We start from the raw sequence: 26243 nt of genomic DNA, 5'->3' as shown, positions 1-26243 counted from the left end.
TAGCATTTCACCTCAGTCAGAAGAATGCAAAGGCTAACCTATTATTTAATGAACCTCGTGGCATGGAGTACCTCAAATTACCTTTGAATCATCATACTTTGAAAAAGCAAAAATGGAATTCTAAGAAGAGAACACCCATTTATAATAGAGGTCCTCACACAAATTAAAGGACAGCCTTGCCAAAAAAGTTGTCTGCAAAATGGGACCCTCAAATATGTTTCAGGTCATGAACATGAATCACAATTTTATATTTTACATTCACACTTATTTTTCTCATGTGCATTCTGCAATTGGTACAGTATTTTGTATGATAATGATTCACTACTCAAGTGAAAATAAGCCCTCTTCAATGTCAATTATTTGGTCATTGAATGTTCTGGACATTTTACCATGATTGAAATCCGTGGTTTGGAGTTTTTAAAAAGTTGCCCTATGTCCGAAAAGTATTGTATCACATGTTTTTATTGGTATCAATCCTCATTTTGGAGCGGCTTTTGACATTGCTAATAATAATGTTATTTAAAGAAATTACCCACTGGGCACACACAGGTTGAATCAAAGTTGTTTCAAATTACATTAAACCAAACATGGAAAAGGCTACATGTTGAGTTGACGTCTGTGCACTGTGGGTACTGTCATCACAATAGCCACGAGAGACATGTGACCTATACAAAGAGAGTCACTCCCCTTTCTCCACAACTTGCCTATATAGACAAAGGATGAAGAAAGATAGTGTTTGTGTAGATTAGAGGGAGAGAGTCACTTCAACATCCCTCCAGTCATTGAAGCTGAAAGCAGGAACAAGTATTTGAACCGGGGAAACCCTTGGGAGCCGAGTCAACTCATTTGCCACAGAGATATTGCCAATAACACACTGTAAGTATTGCAGTTTATTGTGTAAGCCCATTTGGGGGGAAAGGAGGGATGGGAGAAGGAAAATATATTTTAAATGATGGAAAGTCTGCACAAAGGTGGTAGACAGACCAAGCAGGCTCAGAATTCACTGTACCCAGGATTTGATGATTTGAGTTGAGAGGACAAAGACTTCTATTATTTCTTATTGTTGTTGCATCGTTGAGAAGGAACCTGCAAGTAAGAATTTCATTGGAAGGTGTATCACCATACATACGACTAATAAAACTTGAAACTTCTCTGTGCCAACTCCACAATGGCACAAGTAAAGGTGAGTGGGTATGACTTTCAGGTATAGTCTACTAACAAAGACTTGAAAGAATTTAATCATCGTTAGAAACGTATATCCTGCTGATTTTAATTGAGGTAATATGAGATGGAACAGAACTCAATGCTGCACTTTTTCCAGACTAGTTTGGATTTGTGTTTTATGATTTGGGATGACACAACAGAGCAAACTAGCAAGGCTTCACAAAAGTAAGGGGCTACAAACTGGTTGTTATTAGTCAATTCAAAGGGTATTAAGTGGATGTTGAAAATACTGTTTATGTACACAGTGGTTAAGCAGTCTGTATTTAAATCCTATGGTTACTGTAATTATGTCTTCTTGCATTGATTCCAACACTGAGATGACAGATGTTTGGTAAAATCTCAATACATTCTTCTGTGTTTCAATTTAGTGTATGCGACTGTGTAAGTTAAAGCTTAATTGATAAGGACCATCGATCACACCAGTGAAAATAAACGTGCTGTGTTTGACTATTGATAAAATTCTAACTTTGAGATGGTCCATGGAAGATGTTGAAAGTTGAAAAAAAGAGACTGATCACTTGAAAAAGAATTAAACGCTACCCCGGCAATAACCAAAGGTGGCAGTATTGCAGTTCATCTTTGCTCAACAAAAGTAATAATTTGACCAGCAAATTACAAAGCTTAAGCTATGAATAACTCTGAAATAGTTTTAGGCCTATGTTCCATCAATAAATAATCAGATCTATGCAGAAACAGAGCTCCTTGTTTTACATTTTATTTTCTTGTATTGTCACCCCGTTGAAGTGTCCTGGGTGAAGGAATGTTTTTTGGATAGTCACCCCGTTGAAGTGTCCTGGGTGAAGGAATGTTTTTTGGATAGTCACCCTGTTGAAGTGTCCTGGGTGAAGAATTTTTTGGGGGATTTTCAAGTCTCTAAGTCGAGCACCTGATTCACTTTTTGTTCAAGCTGGGCTCAAGTGCATTTGGGGACATTTTCCTTCCATTGAAATAGGAGCTGAGGCTGTGAGTCCTCATGACTCATACTCACAGGGCCGGACCTAGCCTTTTGGGGGCCCTAAGCGAGATTGGTTGGGGGGCCCTCCCACCTCACTGGCAAAACATTTTAGTCCCCCCCTTGACAGCGGAGAGAACATTTTGGATTTAAAATACATTTCCTGCAATTCTCAACATTTTGCCATGGTGAGTAGAGAAAATGTTAACATTTGAAAACAACTTTCTGCAATTCTACACATTTTGCCACGGGGCAGAGAGAAGTTTAGCAATTTAATAACATATTCCAGGCAATTCTACTCATTTAGCCATGGGGTGGAGAGAGAAATGTTTGCAGTTTAAAGCTAATTTTCTGTAATTCTACACATTTTGCCAATACGTATTATATGTAAATGATTTCTGAATGAGATTGACTAACAAAATCAAAGGGGGCCCCCTAGAGATCAGGGGCCCTGGGTATATGTCCTGTGTGCCCGGTCGGTATTCGGGCATGATTACTACAAAGTTTAGATAGCGGGCTAGACTAACTTACCAATATAAAAATTGTTAGCTGACATGAGCTAATTGAGTGACTGCCAGTGACTAACATAACAAGAGAAAAACTGCTGATGCATAATCAAATTTCGAAATTGCACCTTGTGTATTCTACTATTCTAACACTCTAACACTGAGTTCAAAAAAATAGATATGTTTTTTTGGGTGGGCCCCCTAGCGGCCAGGGGCACTAAGCAACCGCTTATGTAGCTTTATGCCTGGGACCAGCCATGCATACACATCCTTATATAGTTCTGCAGCAGGTGTTAAATCCGTCAACTCTGACATGCTCTGCAGAATGTCTTATTCAAGTGACGAAACTTGATGCAAAACACACTGTAACATCACTCGTTTGCTTTGCTAGTTAGTTGAGGGTATCTAGCAAGTTTGTTGTTTAGTTTAGTTTTTTGGCTGCTCTTTCTTGAGGGGCTGCTCTTGCCTATGTGTGCTGATTACCTGTAACTACATGAGTATGGTTAACTTTAACTAAACACAAAAGGGCATGAATACAGCACCTCTCATGAAGCACAATATGGGCTGTTGTTGGGGTTTGCGTCTGGCACACACACACGTGCCTTGTTCCCAGATCTCTTCACTCAGAGTTCTCTATTGGTCATTGGCCTGGATACGACCGTACACTTATCAAAACAAATCAAATAAAAATGTATTGGTCACATACACGTGTTTAGCAGATGTTATTGCGGGTGTAGTGAAACTCTTGTGTGTATGAACTGAAGTACCCGCACTCTCCTCCATTGCGAAACACTTGTTTCCCATCAGCCAAAATAGTTGCCTGGAGTGAGATAACTGGGGGATGGTGGATAATATACAATAGATGACATGGTTTCAACACAATAACACAAATCTGATGTTGGGAAAATAGCCTGTGTCAAACTGACTCTGGAATATGTGTCATCTTGCCATCACCCTCAATAATTCTCAAACTTTGGCCACCAGCATTTTACCATTCATAAATTACTCAATTAGTAATGCTTTTAAACACTTGGTGGTTTTATGATGTAGGTGCACTTATCTTTGTGTGGTGGTCACTGTTGTTGTGAAGAAGACACTGTTTATGATCAAAATCACCTTTATTCGCCAACTACATTTACACATACTTAGTGATATGATTCTGCTAGTGATATACAACATTTAGAGACAGAGTACAGGCAGGAGTTTACACAAAGTTTCTCCCCCACACAAGCTGTTTCTTCTGGGAATCTGCAATCTTTGGCCCCTGTACAGATTCTAAGAAAGTGGTGAGGAAATTGTAAATTGTCCTTTCAAGGGGAAAGGTCTTTAGGGAGATTGAGTTTTTGTCCACTTCGATTGTTGAGTTAACCGTTTGTATGAGTTTAGACTGTGGAGAGCCTAAATTAAATGTGGTTGGCAGCGGGATTGGGTTGTCCAGCAGTCCCTCCTAAAATCTTACGGGTCAAGGAACATCCTGCTCTCCTTCAAGCCTTTTAGTTCCTCACTGTCGGGGGTTACTAGAACTAACTGCTGCCCATGCTGTTAAACAAGACAAAGAACTGTGCAGACACACACACACACACACACTCTCTCTCTCTCTCTCTCTCTCTCTCTCTCTCTCTCTCTCTCTCTCTTTCTGACTCACTTACTTAGCAACCATACATGTTACAGCAGGACAGGGAATCAGACTGCAGCATTTGAATTGCACACTGTGGAGATACCGTAAAGAAGACAAACATTTAGGGCTTTTCTTTGTTTTCCTCTTTTATTCGGCTTCCACAGACCCTCCGTTATCGAGGTAAGAGATTTTGGTGCAGGATTTTGTCAGGGAGGAGAAATGCATCTTGGAATTCCTGCTTGTGATGGAGAGAAAGAGGGCTGAGAGCATGAATGATGCACAGGACAAGAAGGAATAACTACATTGACATCTGAATTACTATAAAACATCTGTAAGCAAGGTTGATGATATGAATACACAAATTAGCTTAAAATAAGATATGTTATTATAAATACAAGGGACACAATGAGTGTAATTGTTTGAGAGGACTTTATTACTCAGAGCAGTTCGATAGTGTGTACATTGTCCCAGTACATCTTAACTGCCTATCTTTGGGAAAATGTAAGGGGGGAAAATGTACATGTTTGTAAGCGACTAATAATCATCTATGTCCATTTTGTTTTGGATTCTGTGTATTTTCACTGTTGCAGGACAATGGTGAGAGAAGAACATTGAGATACGCAGTGCAAATAGTTTCTCTAAAAGGAATTCATAACCTTTAACTTTATTATGAAATGTTGTTTGAAATGAATACCCATTTATTAGATGATATATAAGTTGATGACCTCGATGACTTCTGGATAATATTGTGTAATTCAGTCTCATGGAATAAAGCACCAATAAGGTTCATAGGAACTGAATGAATTATGTTATCTCCCTAGTTTCGAGGGAGATTGATGCAACCCCAGAAAGCTAGTCACCAACAATAAATCACTCCTTTTCATTTTCATATGTGGTGAAAGGTGGCAGAGCTACATCGCTGTTTGTCAGACCATGAGACATCCCGAAAATAGTTTTTCTCACGAAAATGTCCCACAACCGTCATGAGACTCGTCTGAAGTCGGTACCACCGATCTGCCAACTTCTGTCTGTAGCATCCAAACAGTTTGGGCTTGGTTGTTTTGATCTAGGATGCCCACAAGCCGCACCAGAATCGTCTGAAGACAGCCCGGTACCAGTTTAAAAAATGAATGGAAGCATATAGAAGTAGTTTAGTGCCTAAAAAAAGGGTGAAATATGTGTAATTTTAAACCGAATAGCTAAATGATCCTTGGTATGACCATTTTAAAACAATTCCATATGTTCGTTTAGTAAATAACCCACCCCACCCCCCGGCTTGGACTCTAGGGGGTTAATTCAATTGAAACAAAATCTATTAAAAAAATGATCTTAGTGCTATGATGCTTTTGGGAAACCCTGCCCTAGTATTTAGTGTTTGATCTTTGAGGTGGCTGGATCCTTCCCCACTCTCTCTTTGTCTGTTTTGACCCCCTGCAGGTTGAGTGAGTCGTGATGGCTTCCTGCACGGTGTCTATCCTCTTCCTTCTCATCGTTGCCATGTCAGCAACAGAGCCGCCAGGCTGCAAGATCCGGATCACAAACAGAGGCCTCGAAATGTGTAAGAAATTCACAACAAAAACACTCAATGCCTTCACAAAGAATTCATACCCTTTGACTTATTCCACATGTTGTTGTGCTACAGCCTGAATTCAAAATAGATTAAATTAATAATTAAATACAGAAATATCTCATTTACATAAGTATTCACACCCCTGAGTCAATACATGTTAGAATTACCTTTGGCAACAATTAGAGTTGTGAGTCTTTCTAGGTAAGTCTCTAAGAGCTTTGTACACCTAAATTGTGAAACATATTTGCACATTATTATTTTTTTAATTCTTCAAACTTTCAAGTTGTTTGATGATCATTGCTAGACAGCCATTTTCAAATCGTCATAGATTTTGAAGATGATTTAAGTCAAAACTGTAACTCGAACATTCACTGTCTTCTTGGTAAGCAACTCCAGTGTAGATTTTGCCTTGTGTTTTCGGTTCTTGTCCTGCTGAAAGGTGAATTTGTCACCCAGTGTCTATTGGAAAGCAGACTGAACCAGGTTTTCCTCTAGGATTTTGCCTGTGCTTAGCTTTATTCCTTTTCTTTTTATCCTGAAAAACTCCCTAGTCCTTACCGATGACAAGCACACCCATAACATGATGCAGCCCACCCCCATGCTTGAAAATATGAAGCGTGGTACTCAGTAATGTGTTGTATTGGTATTCATGACAAAAGTTAATTGCTTGGCCAAAATGTTTGCAGTATTACTTTAGTGCCTTGTTGCAAACAGGATGCATGTTTTGGAATATTTGTATTCTGTACAGGCTTCTTTCTTCTCCTTCTGTCAATTAGGTTAGTATTGTTGAGTAACTACAATGTTGTTGTTCCATCCTCTGTTTTCTCCTATCACAGCCATTATCTCTGTAACTGTTTTAAAGTCACCATTGGCCTCATGGTGAAATTCCTAAGCACCGCTTGCCTCTCTTCCCAGACTTATCAATGAACGGTCCGGGTCCCACCTCGGTGATCCGGTCCTACATAGACTTTCAGGGCCAGGCTAGCTAACAAGCGCAGCACAGCATGCTAGCCAGGTTAGCTAACTCGCCGAGACGAGCTAGCTACTTCTAGCTATTCTGGCTTCCTAACGGTGGAATTGCTTGGGTAGCTATCTTGTTTAGTATACGTAGCTAGCGTTAAGTCACATGGTTATTCTAAATGGACCATGCTGCAGTCAAATATTCTAGCTAGCCTAGCATAGACTACAAGCCTCATGGCTAACATCAACTAGCATGCATAACTTCTGGCGAATGAAGCTCACTAGCGTTCCCCTGGCGTTAGAGGCAATCCTATTCCTATTTACAATTCCTGAAGTTGGAGGGAGTGGAGGAAGCAGGGCTTGCATGCACCTCCGATAAGTTAGCATGCTCCGAGTACTTGCACGGGTAACCCCCGGAGCGAGCGACCAGTGCTCTTCCCTGGGTCTATTTTGTCTGCGTGCGGTTCAGCGCTGGGTTCCAGGTCGCATCTTAATAATAATTTGGGTGTTGCTTATATTTAACTTGTTACACATGTGTGTAATGGAAATATGTCTTTTGTGTATCTCAACTCCCCCTGAGGGAGTGGGGTCACAGCCAGGGTCCCCATTGTACAGCGTCCCTGGAGCAATTAGGGTTAACTGCTTTGCTCAAGGGCACAGCGACAGATTTTTCACCTTGACGACTCTGGTATTCGAACTAGTGACCTTTCACTCTAACCTCGAGGTTAACCTGGCTAGCACGCTACGGAACACTTGTAAGCTAGCCTGGTCTCAAAAGTCTACGTAAGATCAGATCACCGAGGTGGGACCCGGACCGTTCATTGAGAAGTCTGGGAAGAGAGGCAAGTGGCGCTTAGCCAAGGCAGATACAGGCGACGGGGGGATACCCACAGAACCTGGTCGCCCTCTTTCTTACCGCCTAAACCGAGTGAAGCTTGTTGTGACAGAAGTAACTCTAAGTGGGACTGCCAATCAGGGTACGTCATTGATTGACGGAGCCCCCGAACTCAGACTAGACCAGGCTTCAGGCAAACACAGTTGTGTCAACCCAAAGTTCCACAGTGTGCCCGGGTGTCAAAAGTGTTGCGTCTCCCACATGTGGCTTCAATGAAAAGTGTCCCTTCTCCACATTCAGACACATGGTGGCCGTGAGTGGTGGAAAGGGAAAAATAACCAATCTCTTTCTACAAGGTGGCGTTCCTCCCCATCAGATGGCACTTGACGGGAGGCTCGCTGTCTGCTCCAACCAATGGTGCGCATGCGCGGTATTGATCTGGATCGTGCGAACATGATTTTCCAGCGCTGAGTGCTACTCTTTCACTTCTCTCACAGCCTAAACCGTTCGCTTCGGGTGTCCTTGTCAGGCCTACGGGCCCGGGCCCACAGGTGGGACCCTCTGCTTTTGTCAGAGGGTTACCATGGTTTCAGTTGTACCCCACAGGGAGGTCACGACAGACACATTCACCCCGAGGGTGGCGTGACTTGTATAATGGCAGAGCGCACTGCATATCAATTACCTGGAGCTCCTAACGGTGTATCTGGTGCTCAAGCGTTTCCTCCCGCCTTTGTCAGGCTGGCTTGTGATGGTCAGAACCGGCAATATTTATGGCAGTTGTGCCATACACCAACAGACGGTGAGGGACTCAGTCTCTCTCCCTCCTAACCTTAGTTTATTGCTGTGGAGCAGCGCTCACATGTTCTCGCTTCTCCATGGTTGCCTCAACTCGGGCACAGATCTTCCGTCCAGGTGGGCCCCTCTCTCTTAGGAGTGGTGGGTACACCCCTGGGTGGTCTCCCAGATATATGAAATGTTCGGCAGATCCGACGTAGATCTTTATGCATCGCAAAGAAGCACTCTTTGTCGTATGTTTCTCTCGATGAGGGACCCGAACACTTCATTGAGAACTGACACACTCGTACTCTCCTTTACGCATTTCCCCCCGTTGTCCACATTGACGGGGCTGTAGTGGAGCAGGTCGAGAGTTTTAAGTTCCTCGGTGTCACCTCACTAAGGATCTATCGTGGTCAAAACACAGCCTCCCCCTCAGGAGGCTGAAAAGATTTGGCATGGGACCTCAGATCCTCAAAAAGTTCTACAGCTGCACCATTAAGTACATCTCGACTGGCTGCATCACCTCTTGGTATGGCAACTGCTCGGCATCCGACAGCAAGGCGCTACAGAGGGTAGTTTGCGTATAGCCGTTACATCACTGGCACCAAGCTCCCTGCCATCCAGAACTTCTATACCAGAGTCAGAGGAAGCACCTCAAAATTGTCAAAGACCCCAGCCACCCAAGTCATAGACTGTTCTCTCTGCTACTGCATGGCAAGCTGTACCGGAGCGCCCAGTCTGGGACCAAAAGGGTCCTGAACAGCTTCTACTCCCAAGCCATAAGACTGCTAAATCATTTGTTAAATAGTTAACCAAATAGCTACCAGGATTATCTGCATTTACCCTTTTTGCACTAACTTTTATGACTCATCACATACTGTTGAACTCGGAAGTTTACATACACTTAGGTTGTCAGTGTCATTAAAACTTGTTTTTCAACCACTCCACAATTTTCTTGTTAACAAACTATAGTTTTGGCAAGTCGGTTAGGACATCTACTTTGTGCATGACATAAATAATGTTTTCAACAATTGTTTACAGACAGATTATTTCACTTATAATTCACTGTATCACAATTTCAGTGGGTCAGAAGTTTACATACACTAAGTTGACTGTGTCTGTAACCAGCTTGGAAAATTACAGAACATGATGTCATGGCTTTAGAAGCTTCTGATAGTCTAATTGACCTCATTTGAGTCAATTGGAGGTGTACCTGAGGATGTCTTTCAAGGCCTACCTTCAAACTCAGTGCCTCTTTGCTTGACATCATGGGAAAATCAAAAGAAATCAGTCAAGACCTCAGAAAAAAATTTGTAGACCTCAAGTCTGGTTCATCCTTGGGAGCAATTTCCAAAGGCCTGAAGGTACCACGTTCATCTGTACAAACAATAGTAGGCAAGTATAAACACCATGGGACCATGTAGCCGTCATATCGCTCAGGAAGGGGACGCGTTCTGTCTCCTAGAGATGAATTTACTTTGGTGCGAAAAGTGCAAATAAATCCCAGAACAACAGCAAAGGACCTTGTGAAGATGCTGAAGGAAACAGGTACAAAAGTATCTATATCCACAGTAAAACGAGTCCTATATTGACATAACTTGAAAGGCCGCTCAGCAAGGAAGAAGCCACTGCTCCAAAACCGCCATAAAAAAGCCAGACTACGGTTTGCAACTGCACATGGGGACAAAGATAGTACTTTTTGGAGAAATGTCCTCTGGTCTGATGAAACAAAAATAGAACTGTTTGGCCTTAATGACCATCATTATGTTTGGAGGAAAAGGGGGGAAACTTGCTTGAAGTTAAAGCTTGGTCGCAAATGGGTCTTCCAAATGGGCATTGACCCCAAGCATACTTCCAAAGTTGTGGCAAAATGGTTTAAGGACAACAAAGTCAAGGTATTGGAGTGCCCATCACAAAGCCCTGACCTCAATCCTATAGAAAATTTGTGGGCAGAACTGAAAAAGCGTGTGCGAGCAAGGAGGCCTACAAACCTGACTCAGTTACACCAGCTCTGTCAGGAGGAATGGGCCAAAATTCACCCAACTTATTGTGGGAAGCTTGTGGATGGCTACCCGAAACGTTTGACTCAAGTTAAACAATTTAAAGGCAATGCTACCAAATACTAATTGACATTCTGACATTTCACATTCTTAAAATAAAGTGGTGATCCTAACTGACCTAATACAGGGAATTTTTACTAGGATTAAATGTCAGGAATTGTGAAAAACTGAGTTGAAATGTATTTGGCTAAGGTGTATGTAAACTTCAGACTTCAACTGTATGCTGTTGCTACTGTTTATTATGTCACTTTATTCCCAGTTAGATGTACTTATCTACCTCAATTATCTCATACCCCTGCACATCGACTCGGTACTGGTTCCCCCTGTATATAGGAAAGTTATTGTTACTCAGTGTGTATTTATTATTACATGTTTTAGTTTTCTATTATTTCTCTATTTTCTTTTTTGGTTCACTGAGATCATTTGCCTTTTAGGCGATGACCTGTGACAACTCCGGTTGTGCAGGGACCTTTTGTCCCAGGGGCACGAGCAGGTTTGGAACGCAAAGCCGGAGATTTTATTGTTATCGGCCTGGCCCCTAGGAGGGCCAATCAGATGGCTAGATCTAGAGCAGGCCTGGGCAACTCCAGTCCTCGGGGGCCTGATTGGTGTTACAGTTTTGCCCCAGCTAACACACCTGACTCCAATAATCAACTAATCATGATCTTCAGTTAAAAATGCAATTAGCTTAAATCAGGTGTGTTTGCTAGGGGATGGGGGAAAAGTCTAACACCAATCAGGCCCCCGAGGACTGGAGTTGCCCAGGCCTGACCTACAGGGTTACCGCTGAACGTTATTGCTACTATTTAGTCTGCAAGGGCGCCCTCAACAGGGGGCTGTGTATGTATAAAGTAGCAGGGGTTGTAGCTCTGGTGCCAAGATAAAAGGCTGGTTCCTTTTTCAGTGCTATGTGAGGGACATCTTTATGTTCCTATAGGAGCTTTTCGAGCAAAGGGCGGCCATTCTCCACACTAAAAGTGTACATGACGGCTATTTCAGCATGTCATGTGAGAATTGATGTTGCCACTCCCCTAGTAATGCGGTTTCTAAAAGGGTGTGGTCTCTAAACCTATTGCGCCCACTAGGGATTTAGCTTTGGTTTTGGATGCTCTGTGAGGCCCCCTTTGAACCACAGGAGGCTGTGGATCTGAGTATCCTCTCCTACAACACCTCCTTGCTTGTGCCTTTGCCTTTGGATACGCGTGTTGGTGACCTCCACGTGTTATCTGTACACCCTTCCTGTACTCAGTTCGCCTCGGGTGACACTAAGGTGACATTGCGTCCAAATGGGTCCTTCAACCCCAAAAGTCATGGCTATGTCCTACAGGTCCTTAACTTTTGAGTTATTTCTCTTTTCGCCTCCTCCTTTTGCTTCTGAAGAGCAACAGAGGTTACATGCCCTGTGTCTAGTACGAGCTACAGATGTAGGTTCATAATTTGAGCCAGTTTGCTACAGCAGGAAAATAATCCTACAGCAATAGGATATGTGAATTATTATGTGGATTATAATTAATGGGAATTTCTTTCTAGGGGTTGATCATTTTTTTGTTACGGTAAATAAAGTTTACAATTTTAAAGTGGAAATCACTAACTTTCGAAGCCTTTATTCTACCTTAATACACGACAAGTTTATGTTTCCTACTGTGCAGGAAAATTCTTAGCAACAAAAGAGTGGTCAAATTAAGATCCTACATCTCTATACGCACGTACATTGAGGGACCCGGGATATCCGGTTATGTGACCAGATTTATGTCTGTTTTGCTAATCCAAGTCGAGGCAGGGCAGCATCTCCCGCAGGATTGTGGAGGCTATCTCCCTGTCATATCGCAACAAGGGGCAAGGGTTACCTAGCAGTGTATGCGCTGACTTCACCAGGGGTCTGGCAGTGTCTTGGGAGTTTGGTATATTGGTATTTTATTAGGATCTCCATTAGCTGTTGCAAAAGCAGCAGCTACTCTTCCTGGGGTCCACACAAAACATGAAACATAATACAGAACATCAGACAAGAACAGCTCAAGGACAGAACTACATACATTTTTTTTAAAGGCACACGTAGCCTACATATCAATGCATACACACAAACTATCTAGGTCAAATTTAAGGGTTGACTGTAGGAAATACAGTATTTGTGCTGTGGCGAGTTGGGCATCACCACACACTGTTGTGAGGTTTTATCGCTTGGATGTCACTGCTACCAGTGTATCCCACAGTGTGCTTACAGCTGGGACAGGGGAAAATCACTAGGCAGCATGTCGTGTACACAATACCCAGGTCAGTTCTGGGTGGTCTGCCATGGGCCGTTTTATTTACTATCCATTGGGGTCGGCTTAGGGTGGGATTCCATTTCCCCATAGTATGTTGTACCGTAGTTGACTGACTGAAAGGGAACGTAACGTTATGACTATAACTACTGTTCCCTGGAGGAGAGGTAAAACCCCTGTTTGGCCCCGCACCACCCGTTTCTGGGCTCTGTGAAGAGCTTCCAGCGAGGTGCAGATTCATTGGCCTTGTCAGGCATGATTTTAGTTCCTTCAGTGAACAGCAGCTATAGTCATAACGTTACGTTTTCAACAGTCCTGAATGGTCCTGGAACGTCTTCAGTCTTGACCAAAGGAAGACATCACCTCCACTGCATTGTCACTATCAGGATTTTGCTCTACTTTAGCCTCCATTACCCAAACAAAGCACCTTAATCCACTTAGTTGTGTGGGCTGTCTTCTTAAGCCATTGCCTATGTAGCTTTAGACTCTAAACTTAACTCTTTCAAACCTGCCTTTCAGTGAAGTACGAGACCCAGAAGTTTGTGGTGGAGGAACTGAGCAACATCACCATGCCGGAGATGAAGGGCAATGAGGGCCGCTTCGAGTACACCATCAATGAGTAAGCCCTGAGCTGGGATTCATCCACCTTAACGATCCAAAGTTGCTGCCGCTATGTTACATTTACATTTTAGTCATTTAGCAGACGCTCTTATCCAGAGCAACTTACAGTAGTGAATACATTTCATACATTGCTCTACCAACTGAGCCACATGGGACTATGTTCCAATGGCTCCAGATCCTTTGATATCTGTGCCTATTAATGAACTGTGGGTAGTGTCTGCCTGGATTTCTAGAAGATGACCTATAAAGCTCAGCAACTGAATACTCCCTTTTGAAAGATAAAGACCAGATGGCTTCGCTCACCACATGAAGTGAAAAAAAGGGAACTTCTAGTGAATTTCAAGCAAATTTCTAGCGACTTTCTAGTATCAGCCCAAGCACTGATCCAATTGTCTTCCTTCCTGTGGTTCAGGGTGAAAATAAATGAGTTGAACCTGACCTATGCAGACCTGGCATTTCAGCCTGGTCTGGGACTGCTCTTCGAGGTGCAGAACTCGTCCATCGCCCTCAGCTTCCAGAGACGCATCCTATACTGGTTCTTGTAAGTCCTTCTCTCTATCCTCTACGGTCTCTCTAGTGCATTTTACAAGACAATAATGGGTTTTTATACAAAATAATGCCTGTGGTGAAATACTCACAATAGTATATTGTATAGCCTTGAGGAGTTCAGTCATACAGAGGTAGTTGATGACTTATCTTCTTTGACGTCAAACTTCAGAGATAATCGATGTCCAAAAAGAGTGTCTTCAAAAATTCTTTCCTTTTGGTGCTAAATATGGTTGAGAAGATGAAGTTGATGATGATGATGATCTGAGAAGGTTTCTTCTCTATGGTCTTGTAGCTATGACACGGGGGCCATCAACGCCTCTGCAGAAGGCGTGAACATCCACACTGTCCTGCACATGACCAAAGATGAGTTGGGCCGTCTCAAGATCTCCAACATCACCTGTGATGCGTCCATCGGCAAAATGAAAATGAAGTTCACTGGCACCTTGGGGTAAATCATGTTGATGGTTTTTTTTGGGATACTTGAGCTGCTTTCTTGACCAGAGGCCATATGTATCAAGCATCTTAGAGTAGGAGTACTGATCTAGGATCAGGTTATCCTTGTCTATACTAATTGTATTCATTATGATCTAAAAGGCAGAGAACCAAATATTGCGTGCAATGTGGAGCTATTAGTCTGTCATGAATCAAGAGAGACTAATTGCAGTGATGTAGGCTAGTAGCAGTATTTTTCAGCTAGTGAATTTTTTGACATGAGTGGGTGTAATCAGAGCCATGTACTTAGATATACGTCTCTGGGTGTAATTAAACTCTGCTTTACTCCTTTGCAGGAGGGTGTATGACTTCCTGGCGACGTTCTTGACCACAGGAATGCGCTTCCTTCTTAACCAACAGGTGCTGACAGATCAGTTGATTTAATTCTAGAACGCTGGTTACTACAACATGGCAACACCTACGACTAAATACTCATTGGCTGAGCTGGCAAATCAGCTGTTTACTGATCATGAATATGTATGATGACTGTCACACCCACACCGTTTTGTTCAGATTGAATATGGCAAATAGGGGTAGACATAAAAGCTGCTTTTTAACATACTGAATTATAATTTTGGAAAGAAAATGTATTTACCTCATCTTGTAATGAATTATAGGTAATGTTTCATTGAAATGTGGACCACTGGACTGTTACTTTAACACACTGTTTTCATAGATCTGCCCTGCCATGAACCACGCTGGTTTGGTTTTAATCAACTCTTTGTTGGAGACGATTCCAGGTAACATAGTACAGTGGTTCATTGGCAAATACCTTGAGAGATTGGTTATAAACATCTTTGACCATAAGTTACTTCTCTGACCATAAGTGTTGAAAATAACTTTTGCACGCCGAAAGATAATTGTGTGTTTGTTTTGATTTGAACCTATCCAGTGCGAACTGAAGTGGACAAGTACGTGGGGATCGACTACTCTCTCCTAAGTGACCCAGTGGTGACTTCAAGGAGTCTTGACATGGATTTCAGGGTGAGTGAGATAGTCTAGCTAGCTATGCATTAGTCTCATGCATTGTCCCATATCATGTCTATATTATGTAGGTATGTTTTGGGTATGAGCCACAGTCTTCCCTGTGGCTCAGTTGGTAGAGCATGGTGTTTGCAACGCCAGCATGGTGTGTGCAACGCCAGGGTTGTTGGTTTGATTCCCACGGGGGGCCAGTACAAAAAAAAAATGCTTGAAATGAAATGTATGCATTCACTACTGTAAGTCGCTCTGGATAAGAGCGTCTGCTAAATGACGTAAATGTAATGTAAATGTATTAAACGCTTTATTGGAAGGGTAAATACCTAAGGACTTCATAACACACTCAAATTCACACATGCATTCATAAGCAGTGCATACAAGTTGATATTTTCATAATGTCACTGATACTGCAGTTATCAACATGCAGTTGTTGACATAATTGAACTGCTTCGTAATGTGTTATGAAACCTTTATGTAGGTACCCCCTCAAATAAAGTGGAAACCTATTTTTGCATCTCTCACTCTCTTCTCTCATCTCTCTTTCTGGGCCGCACAGGGCATGTTCTTTGAGCTCGAGAACGAGAACAACACCTTGGTCAACTATGCCGTCAACCCAATCGTGAGAGAGTACGATCGAATGGTGTACCTGGGTCTGTCTGAGTACTTCTTTGACAGTGGGTTGTACTCCTATTATAAAGCCGGCATATTCCAAATGAATATCGCCAACGAGCGTGTAAGTATGAGACCGGAGTCCGCTGTTATGTGTTGCAACCCTATTCTCTCCCCTGCACTTTAGCCTACATATGGCATTACTTAAGTTATTCTTAGCTCCAAGGTGTAAATGATTCTATATTGGCCTAAGAACTGGTGTATGCATCAGAGGTCCAGTCAGACATGTTGACACAGATTTTAATAAGCAGTTGAGTCATGATTGGTACTGCACCTCTTCACATAATTAGGTGATCTGCCGCAAACCCAATCATTAAGCAAATCTACATAGTAAAAAATGGAATTTAAGAGTGTTTATTTTACCAGTATTGTTCTGGTAGTAAAATGACATGAATATAGTAATTTCAAATACATGCAATTATATGGCTGTTGAATACTATGTTCTCAGATGCCAAAGGATCTGGAGATGCTCCTCAGGACAACCTATTTTGGCACCATTATGATGATGGTGAGTATGTATGTCAGGATTGTGACCTGATGCCTCCACAAATAGGGCCAAGACATTAAATTCTACTTTTGCATTCCACTCACAAATAATAATAATTAAAACAATTATTATACTTTTTCACTGGGAAACAGCTAACTTCCTACAATTCTACTCATTTTGCAATGTGGTTGAGATAATGTAGAAAATGTTTGATCATTTCGTGCTATTCTAAACATTTTTGCCATGGCTTATGACATGTTCATATGCTATCTGTGGTGGTTTATGGGGGTGTGTGGTACGCCAGTGCGTCCTGCTTGACAACGTACCAACCGATTGATCTAAACAAAAGGTACCAATTGGATAGCTCGGCGACATTTCAAGTTAGCGTTGGAGTGAGTTTACAGCACATTCTTAACTCTGTGACACACGCGTGTGTGCATGCTTGTGGTCGTTTGTGTGTGTGTTTATCTCAGAACCCAGCCCTGGTGGAGTACCCTATCTCCCTGCGACTGGAGTTGAACTCTGCCCCCAAGACTACCATCAAGACCTCCGGGGCCACTGTGGCCGTCACCGCCATCGCCACGGTGATGGTGCTACCGCCCGGCACGGCGCCCGTGCAGCTCAGCAGCATGACCATGGTGAGGTCTTGTCTTCTCATGTTGTTCATTTGTCAGTTACTGATTTAAAAAAAAGGTTCCAAAGGAAGTCCATTAGAATGGTTGACATTTAGACTAAGGATCTGGAGGACGGAAGGATACATATGGTTTTAAATGCGTCCTTCCTCCGTTCATTGAGGTAATCACTGATATGGAAGTGAGTGGATAGCTCATTGCTCTCATCAGTGTTACCCTGTCAGAACTGTGATTTCCTCAAGAAAAGCAGGGAGGAAGGGTGAAGACCAGCACGCTGATAAAGCTTCTTTTTCTGTTCCTTGCAGGAGGCCAAATTCAATGCCAAGGTGTCCATGAAGGGCAAGAGACTGGCTGTCCTTGCAGACTTGAGGAGGTAGGCATGCATGCATTCGCACGCACGCACGCACGCACGCACGCACGCACGCACGCACGCACGCACGCACGCACGCACGCACGCACGCACGCACGCACGCACGCACGCACGCACGCACGCACGCACGCACACACACACACACACACACACACACACACACACACACACACACACACACACACACACACACACACACACACACACACACACACACACACGGCATATCACTGTAGCATCACAGGCAAATTCAGAAAGTATTCTGTTTTTATCGACAGGTTTAAAATCTTCTCCAACCAGTCTGCTTTGGAATCACTGGCGGTAAGATTCTGTGCGCTGTCCTCCTGTCTCTCTCTCTCTCTTACAATTCTGACCAAATATACTGCATAGAGCCTTCAGAAAGTATTCACACCCCTTGACTTTTTCTATATTTTGTTGTTACAGCCTGAATTTAAAATGGATACAATTTAGATTTATTGGCACTAGCCTACACACAATACCCCATGATGTCAAAGTGGAATTATTGTTTTCTATATTTTTACAAATTAATTTTAAATGAAAAGCTGAAATGTCTTCTGTCAATAAATATTCAACCCCTTCGTTATGACAAGCCTAAATAAGTTCAGGAGTAAACATTTGCTTAACAAATCACATAATAAGTTGCACTGACTCACTCTGTGTTCAATAATAGTGTTTAACATGTTTTATGAATGACTACCTAATCTCTGTACCTCACGCATACAATTATCTGTATGGTCCCTCAGTCGAGTAGTGAATTTCAAACACAGATTCAACCAGAAATACCAGGGAGGTTTTCCAATGCCTCACAAAGAAGGGCACCTATTGGTAGATTGGTCAAAATTAAAAAGCAGACATCGAATATCCCTTTGAGCATAGTGAAGTTATTAATTACACTTTGGATTGTGTATCAATACACCCAGTCACGACGAAGATTCAGGCATCCTTCCTAAATCAGTTGCCGGAGAGGAAGGAAACCACTCAAGGAATTCACCATGAGGCCAATGGTGACTTTAAAACAGTTACAGAGTTTAATTTTTAATTTAAAAAATATATATATTTCACCTTTATTTAACCAGGTAGGCCAGTTGAGAACAAGTTCTCATTTACAGCTGCGACCTGGGCAAGATAAAGCAAAGCAGTGCGACACAAACAACAACACAGAGTTACACATGGAATAAACAAACGTACAGTCAATAACACAATAGAAAAGTCTATATATAGTGTGTGCAAATGAGGTAGGATAAGGGAGGTAAGGCAATAAATAGGCCGTAGTGGCAAAATAATTACAATTTAGCAGTTAAACACTGGAGTGATAGATGTGCAGAAGATGAATGTGCAAGTAGAGATACTGGGGTGCAAAGGAGCAAAAATATAAATAACAATATGGGGATGAGGTAGTCGGATGGGCTATTTACAGATGGGCTATGTACAGGTGCAATGATCTGTGAGCTGCTCTGACAGCTGATGCTTAAAGTTAGTGAGGGAGATATGAGTCTCCAGTTTCAGTGATTTTTGCAATTTGTTCCAGTCATTGGCAGCAGAGAACTGGAAGGAAAGGCGGCCAAAGTAGGAAAAGGCTTTGGGGGTGACCAGTGAAATATACCTGCTGGAACGCGTGCTACGGGTGGGTGCTGCTATGGTGACCAGTGACCTGAGATAAGGCAGGGCTTTACCTAGCAAAGACTTGTAGATGACCCGGAGCCAGTGGGTTTGGCGATGAATATGAAGCGAGGGCCAGCCAACGAGAGCATACAGGTCGCAGTGGTGGGTAGTATATGGGGCTTTGGTGACAAAATGGATGGCACTGTGATAGACTGCATCCAATTTGCTGAGTAGAGTGTTGGAGGCTATTTTGTAAATGACATCGCCGAAGTCAAGGATTGGTAGGATAGTCCGTTTTACGAGGGTATGTTTGGAAGCAAGAGTGAAGGGTGCTTGTTGCGAAATAGGAAGCCGATTCTAGATTTCATTTTGAATTGGAGATGCTTAATGCGAGTCTGGAAGGAGAGTTTACAGTCTAACCAGACACCTACAGTGAGGGAAAAAAGTATTTGATCCCCTGCTGATTTTGTACGTTTGCCCACTGACAAAGAAATGATCAGTCTATAATTTTAATGCTAGGTTTATTTGAACAGTGAGAGACAGAATAACAACAAACAAATCCAGAAAAACGCATGTCAAAAATGTTATAAATTGATTTGCATTTTAATGAGGGAAATAAGTATTTGACCCCCTCTCAATCAGAAAGATTTCTGGCTCCCAGGTGTCTTTTATACAGGTAACGAGCTGAGATTAGGAGCACACTCTTAAAGGGAGTGCTCCTAATCTCAGCTCCTAATCTCACAGAAGCAATCAATCAATCGGATTCCAAACTCTCCACCATGGCGAAGACCAAAGAGCTCTCCAAGGATGTCAGGGACAAGATTGCAGACCTACACAAGGCTGGAATGGGCTACAAGACCATCGCCAAGCAGCTTGGTGAGACGGTAAGAACAGTTGGTGCGATTATTCACAAATGGAAGAAACACAAAAGAACTGTCAATCTCCCCGGGCCTGGGGCTCCATGCAAGATCTCACCTCGTGGAGTTGCAATGATCATGAGAACGGTGAGGAATCAGCCCAGAACTACACGGGAGGATCTTGTCAATGATCTCAAGGCAGCTGGGACCATAGTCACCAAGAAAACAATTGGTAACACTACGCCGTGAAGGACTGAAATCCTGCAGCGCCTGCAAGGTCCCCCTGCTCAAGAAAGCACATATACATGCCCGTCTGAAGTTTGCCAATGAACATCTGAATGATTCAGAGGACAACTGGGTGAAAGTGTTGTGGTCAGATGAGACAAAAATGGAGCTGTTTGGCATCAATTCAACTCGCCGTGTTTGGAGGAGGCGGAATGCTGCCTATGACCCCAAGAACACCATCCCCACCGTCAAACATGGAGGTGGAAACATTGTGCTTTGGGGGTGTTTTTCTGCTAAGGGGACAGGACAACTTCACCGCATCAAAGGGACGATGGACGGGGCCATGTACCGTCAAATCTTGGGTAAGAACCTCCTTCCCTCAGCCAGGGCATTGAAAATGGGTCGTGGATGGGTATTCCAGCATGACAATGACCCAAAACACACAGCCAAGGCAACAAAGGAGTGGCTCAAGAAGAAGCACATTAAGGTCCTGGAGTGGCCTAGCCAGTCTCCAGACCTTAATCCCATAGAAAATCTGTGGAGGGAGCTGAAGATTCGAGTTGCCAAACGTCAGCCTCGAAACCTTGATGACTTGGAGAAGATCTGCAAAGAGGAGTGGGACAAAATCCCTCCTGAGATGTGTGCAAACCTGGTGGCCAACTACAAGAAACGTCTGACCTCTGTGATTGCCAACAAGGGTTTTGCCACCAAGTACTAAGTCATGTTTTGCAGAGGGGTCAAATACTTATTTCCCTCATTAAAATGCAAATAATTTTATAACATTTTTGACATGCATTTTTCTGGATGTTTTGTTGTTATTCTGTCTCTCACTGTTCAAATAGACCTACCATTAAAATTATAGACTGATCATTTCTTTGTAAGTGGGCAAACGTACAAAATCAGCAGGGGATCAAATACTTTTTTCCCTCACTGTAGGTATTTGTAGTTGTCCACATATTCTAAGTCAGAACCGTCCAGAGTAGTGATGCTAGTCGGGCGGGCGGGTGCGGGCAGCGATCGGTTGAAGAGCAAGCATTTAGTTTTACTTGCATTTAAGAACAGTTGGAGACCACGGAAGGAGAGTTGTATGGCATTGAATCTCATCTGGAGGTTAGTTAACACAGTGTCCAAAAGTAATACTACAAAATCTTTGGCAAAGCAATTAACTTTTCTTTTTTACCCCAATTTCGTGGTATCCAATTGGTAGTTAGAGTCTTGTCTCATCGCTGCAACTCCCATACGGACTCGGGAGAGACGACGGGTCAAGAGCCGTGCGTCCTCCGAAACACAACCCAACCATGCCGCAACTGCTTCTTGACACAATGCCCGCTTAACCCGGAAGCCAGCCACACCAATATGTCAGAGGACACACTGTACACCTGGTGACCGTGTCAGCGTGCACTGCGCACGGCCCACCACAGGAGTCGCTAGTGCGCAATGGGACAAGGACATCCCTGCCGGCCAAACCCTCCCCTAACCCGGACGACACTGGGCCAATTGTGCACCGCCCCATGGGTCTCCCTGTCGCAGCCGGCTGCAATAGAGCCTGGACTCAAACCCAGAATCTCTAGTGGCACAGCTAACACTGCTCCACTCGGGAGGCCCAGCAATTAACTTTTTGTCCTGAATACAAAGTGTTATGTTTGGGGCACATCCAACACAACACTGAGTACCACTCTCCATATTTTCAAGCATAGTGGTGGCTGCAACATGTTATGGGGTATGCTTGTAATTGTTAACATTACATTTACGTCATTTAGCAGACGCTCAGGAGCAATAAGGGGTAAGTGCCTTGCTCAAGGGCACATCAGCAGATTGTTCACCATGTCGGTGACTCTGGGATTCAAACCAGCAACCTTTCTGTTACTGGCCCAACGCTCTTAACCACTAGGCTACCTCCCTAGTGGTTACGAGGGAGTTTTTCAGGATAAAAAAGAATTTGAATTGAGCTAAGCACAGACAAAATCCTAGAGGAAAACCTGGTTCAGTCTGCTTTCCACCAGAGACTGGGATATTAATTTACCTTTCAGCAGGACAATAACAAGGCCAAATATACACTGGAGTTGCTTACCAAAAAGACAGTGAATGTTCCTGAGTGGCCGAGTTACAGTTCTGACTTAAATCTACTTGAAAATCTATGGCAAGACCTAAAAATGGTTGTCTAGCAATGATCAACAAACAACTTGACAAAGTTTGAAGAATCTTGAAAGGAATAATGTGCAAATGTTGCACAATCCAGGTGTGGAAAGCTCTTAGAGACTTACCCAGAAAGACTCACAACTGTAATCACTAACAAAAGGTGCTTATATAAAGTATTGACTCAGGGGTGTGAATACTTACGTAAATTAGGTATTTATATATTTTTCAGGGGATTTATTAAGAAATTAATTCAGAGAACATGGCTTGATAATGAAAATGTTATTTTGTTATGGTCTAGAATCAAAATGTATATACTTTGACAGGCATTTCCATGTCATTTTGATTTACTTGGGAATGCCTTTGGAGCTCTCCTATGGCAGGGGTGTCAAACTCCTTTTTGCCCCAGGGGCCGCCTTCGGTCTTTCTTCGAGGTCCGGAGGGCCGCACTGGAAATTGGTTATATTTCCTTGGTGTCCACATTTTCAGAAAAATAGTCCTCTATTGTTTTTGACATTTTCGATGCTCCTTGAATGTCAAGCTTTCATTTAGGTGATTATTGGCGAGCTGGACACAGTCAAAAAACTGTATGAATGTAGGTACATCATAATTTCTCCAGTTTTAATTTGGTTTCAGTCATTTTAAAGTATATTGAAGTATATTTAAAGTTAGTTTCCCCCTGCCACCCAAAATATTATTGTTGCTCAAACCACCCGCCGGCCAGATAGGACCCCCCTCGTGGGCCGCATCTGGCCTGCAGACCATATGTTTGACACCCCTGTTCAATGGCATATGCCTAACTTTAAAGGTGGAGAGAACACATTTTCAGGGAACAATGAGGAATTCAACTCTATGTAGGAATAATTCAACTCAGAAATCCCCCTTTGGACATCTGGGCAGCAGTCATAATCAACTGAAAAAAGGCTTTCCGGCAAGCCGAGGACTGCTATCTCTTCAGCTTGATAGCTAGGTGACATAATTGGACCATGATTTAGTATTGGTCTGAGGAAACGTGTTCTCTTCATAAGCACACCACATAGCAGTGGTCTGTTGCATTATTTCCTCCTCCCACCAGAATCCATGGGATGGCTGTGCATTGAACAGGAACTTTACTGACCTCAACAGTTATGTTATCCTCCTTGTTTCTCTCACTGGTCAATGCATCAGAAATAGAATCAGCAGAATAGAAGCCCTGGCTGGGAGAATAAGGTTGTTCCACTGAGCTGGACTCATTAACCACAACAGCCTCTCCCTCAAAGGGAGTTTGCCAAGTCCTTCTCATCCCTTACAAAGTCATGCACTTTTTCAGGGGCAGAGTCCTAATTTGATGGGTGATCCCTTCTTGATTTAGTGATGATCACAACTGGTATATAAAACTCATACAATTCAAGGCTGAATGTAAAATAACTGGCATACTCATCGGACATCATCCACAGTGACATATTTTAGAATGTATTCCTTACATTCCACAAAATTGTCAACATTTTGAATGTTTTCATCCACCTTCTTGCATTGAGGTAGTTTCTGGTAGAAGTAGTTTGAAGGAACAGCATCGTGGTGTGATGGACCTGCATGGAGATCAACATAGTAAGCTACTGGAGCTGTACAAGGAAGTTATCATTTGATGAAATACCTTTTAAACCTTTTTCATTTCACCTTTGAAAAACAAACAATTCCCCTTACCTCAATGTTTTGTGATGCAGACGAACTGGCCAGATGGATTTTAATCTAAACTGTTACAACAATGTACACATTTGACAACCAACCTGAGACAACCATGTCCAGTATCCCCTACCCTGTTACAACACTTACAGTTACATAATACAGGTGATCTTCTTCCTCTCTCTCAATATAATGAATATTCACTATCGAGTCATTTTGAAATATTACACCGAGTGGACAAAACATTAGGAACACCTGCTCTTTCCATGACCCCTAGACTGACCAGGTGAAAACTATAATCCCTTATTGTCACTTGTTAAATCAGTGTAGATAAATGGGAGGAGACAGGTTAAAGTAAGGATTTTCAAGCCTGTATACAATTGAGACATGGATTGTGTATGTGTGCCATTCAGAGAGTGAATGGGCAAGACAAAAGATTTAAGTCCCTTTGAACGAGGTATGGTAGTTGGTGCCTGGCGCACCGGTTTGTGTCAAGAACTGCAACGCTGCTGGGTTTTTCATGCTCAACAGTTTCCTGTGTGTATCAAGAATGGTCTACCACCCAAAGGACATTCAGCCAAATTGACACAACTGTGGAAAGCAATGGCGTCAACATGGGTCAGTATCCCTATGGAACGCTTTCGACACATTGTAGAGTCCATTCCCGGCGAATTGAGACTGTTCTGAGGGCAGGGGGGGGAGGGGGGGGCGCAGCAACTCAATATTAGGAAGGCGTTCTTAATGTTTGGTATACTCAGTGTATATCAAAACCCTTTGGTCTCTCTTTAGCTTATTCCCCTACAAGGCCCCCTGAAGACCATGCTGCAGATCTCAATAGTACCCATCATCAATAGTAAGTATCCTTTTATAGCAGATCAGTTTAACCCCACAGTACATCAATATACATAAAACATGAATTCAGGTAACAAAAACAGAACCCCATGTAATTCCTTGTAAGACTTGACTTTAAATGTTTATATCTCTAAATCTTTTATACGTAATTCAATTTCAGACTGGACCAAGAGAGGTGTCTCGATCCCTCTTGCAGATGGTTTGGACTTCATAGAGGAAGTGGTGGAGTATCATAACGTAAGTCTCAAGGCTTCTGTTGCTTCTATTATGGAAGAACACATTCAATATACTTTTATCAACTTGTTACTGGTGCAATATATTTTCTGAAAGTGGAAATTGTCATAATTTGACAACCGTAGCCACCTACATCTCAGCCAATCCCAACATCATGGAGCGTTCAGATATAAACTACATTATGTAGAATAAAGTCACACTTTGGCTCTCATTATTTCACATCTGGAATGTTCCACACAATGTTTTGCTTCTGAACATGGCACAGTTGATGTACAGCAGTCAGCTTTCCCACCTTTGACCTTTCAGGGTTACCTCATCATCGGGGCAAACCTACATTTCAGCAAGGGCCTGAGGGAGATGATCGAGAGGAAAATCCAGGCTGATCCCGAGAATGCCATCTAAAAGAGGTTTCTCCACCTGAAATAACCAAGGATATATATATATCTTATAACTCCATCCAATCCTGCATTTCTGTCACTTCCCCATGTTCAACATATAGACTTGTGTAAAGTCTACAAACTATGCAGATCCCACATTTTAAGGCGCCAAGATAAGGCACTAGGCTACCTGTCCAATTTGAGAAATTGGAAAAAAATGATGCTCATTTATAACAATCACCATAATACCACCACTTACATATTTTATATCCATTTGCCATTTTGAAGTGCTTTACAGATATTTATACTGTTGCCTGTATAGAGAAATCTGGTTGACTTACCAAGTCATGTGCCTGCACTACAAAGCAATGTTTGACCTTTGTCATGTCAATGCTTCTTGTAACTTCATAGGAATAGTGCAGCTCTGAACTCTCCTTGTCCTTTTAAAATGCTTTACTGTAATATTCAACTTCAAAGAATTTCAGATGTTTTTACAAACCAGACTACCTTCCTTACCATTAGCCACAGAAGTGCTAGCTGGTAGGAAATACTGTATAAGAAATGAAATGTTCAAAGGAATTATGGCTTTATACCTACAGAGTATTCAATGAGCAACATGCTCTCCTTACATTCAGTACGGCACTGTTAAGTCAGTCAACAATTAATAAAATAATGAAACACCATTCTTGTCACTGCCAAATCATACACAAGTA

General features: G+C 42.6%; 1 protein-coding gene across 3 annotated transcripts; it reads left to right on the top strand.

The window, feature by feature from the left end:
• Positions 1 to 740: 740 nt before the first annotated feature.
• pltp (phospholipid transfer protein) lies at positions 741 to 26213 on the top strand. 3 transcript variants are annotated; one of them, XM_029693008.1, is made up of 16 exons: positions 741 to 876; positions 5738 to 5858; positions 13283 to 13382; positions 13797 to 13925; positions 14226 to 14381; positions 14722 to 14785; positions 15102 to 15165; positions 15318 to 15409; positions 15963 to 16139; positions 16524 to 16583; positions 17036 to 17200; positions 17500 to 17567; positions 17843 to 17885; positions 24857 to 24920; positions 25080 to 25156; positions 25460 to 26213. In XM_029693008.1, the coding sequence occupies exons 2-16, from the start codon at positions 5753 to 5755 to the stop codon at positions 25553 to 25555; spliced, it is 1461 nt and encodes a 486-aa protein (XP_029548868.1). In that variant the 5' UTR covers positions 741 to 876; positions 5738 to 5752; the 3' UTR covers positions 25556 to 26213. The 3 variants fall into 3 exon arrangements, with proteins under 3 accessions (XP_029548868.1, XP_029548869.1, XP_029548867.1); XM_029693009.1 differs by lacking the exon at positions 741 to 876 and adding an exon at positions 1091 to 1183; XM_029693007.1 differs by lacking the exon at positions 741 to 876 and adding an exon at positions 4194 to 4480.
• The last annotated feature ends 30 nt before the right edge of the window (positions 26214 to 26243 follow it).

The sequence above is a fragment of the Salmo trutta genome, chromosome 16 (assembly GCF_901001165.1).
Source record: "Salmo trutta chromosome 16, fSalTru1.1, whole genome shotgun sequence".
Lineage (NCBI taxonomy): Eukaryota > Metazoa > Chordata > Actinopteri > Salmoniformes > Salmonidae > Salmo > Salmo trutta.
Note: the sequence above shows the minus strand (reverse complement) of the source record. Positions and strands in the feature narration are given on the sequence as shown.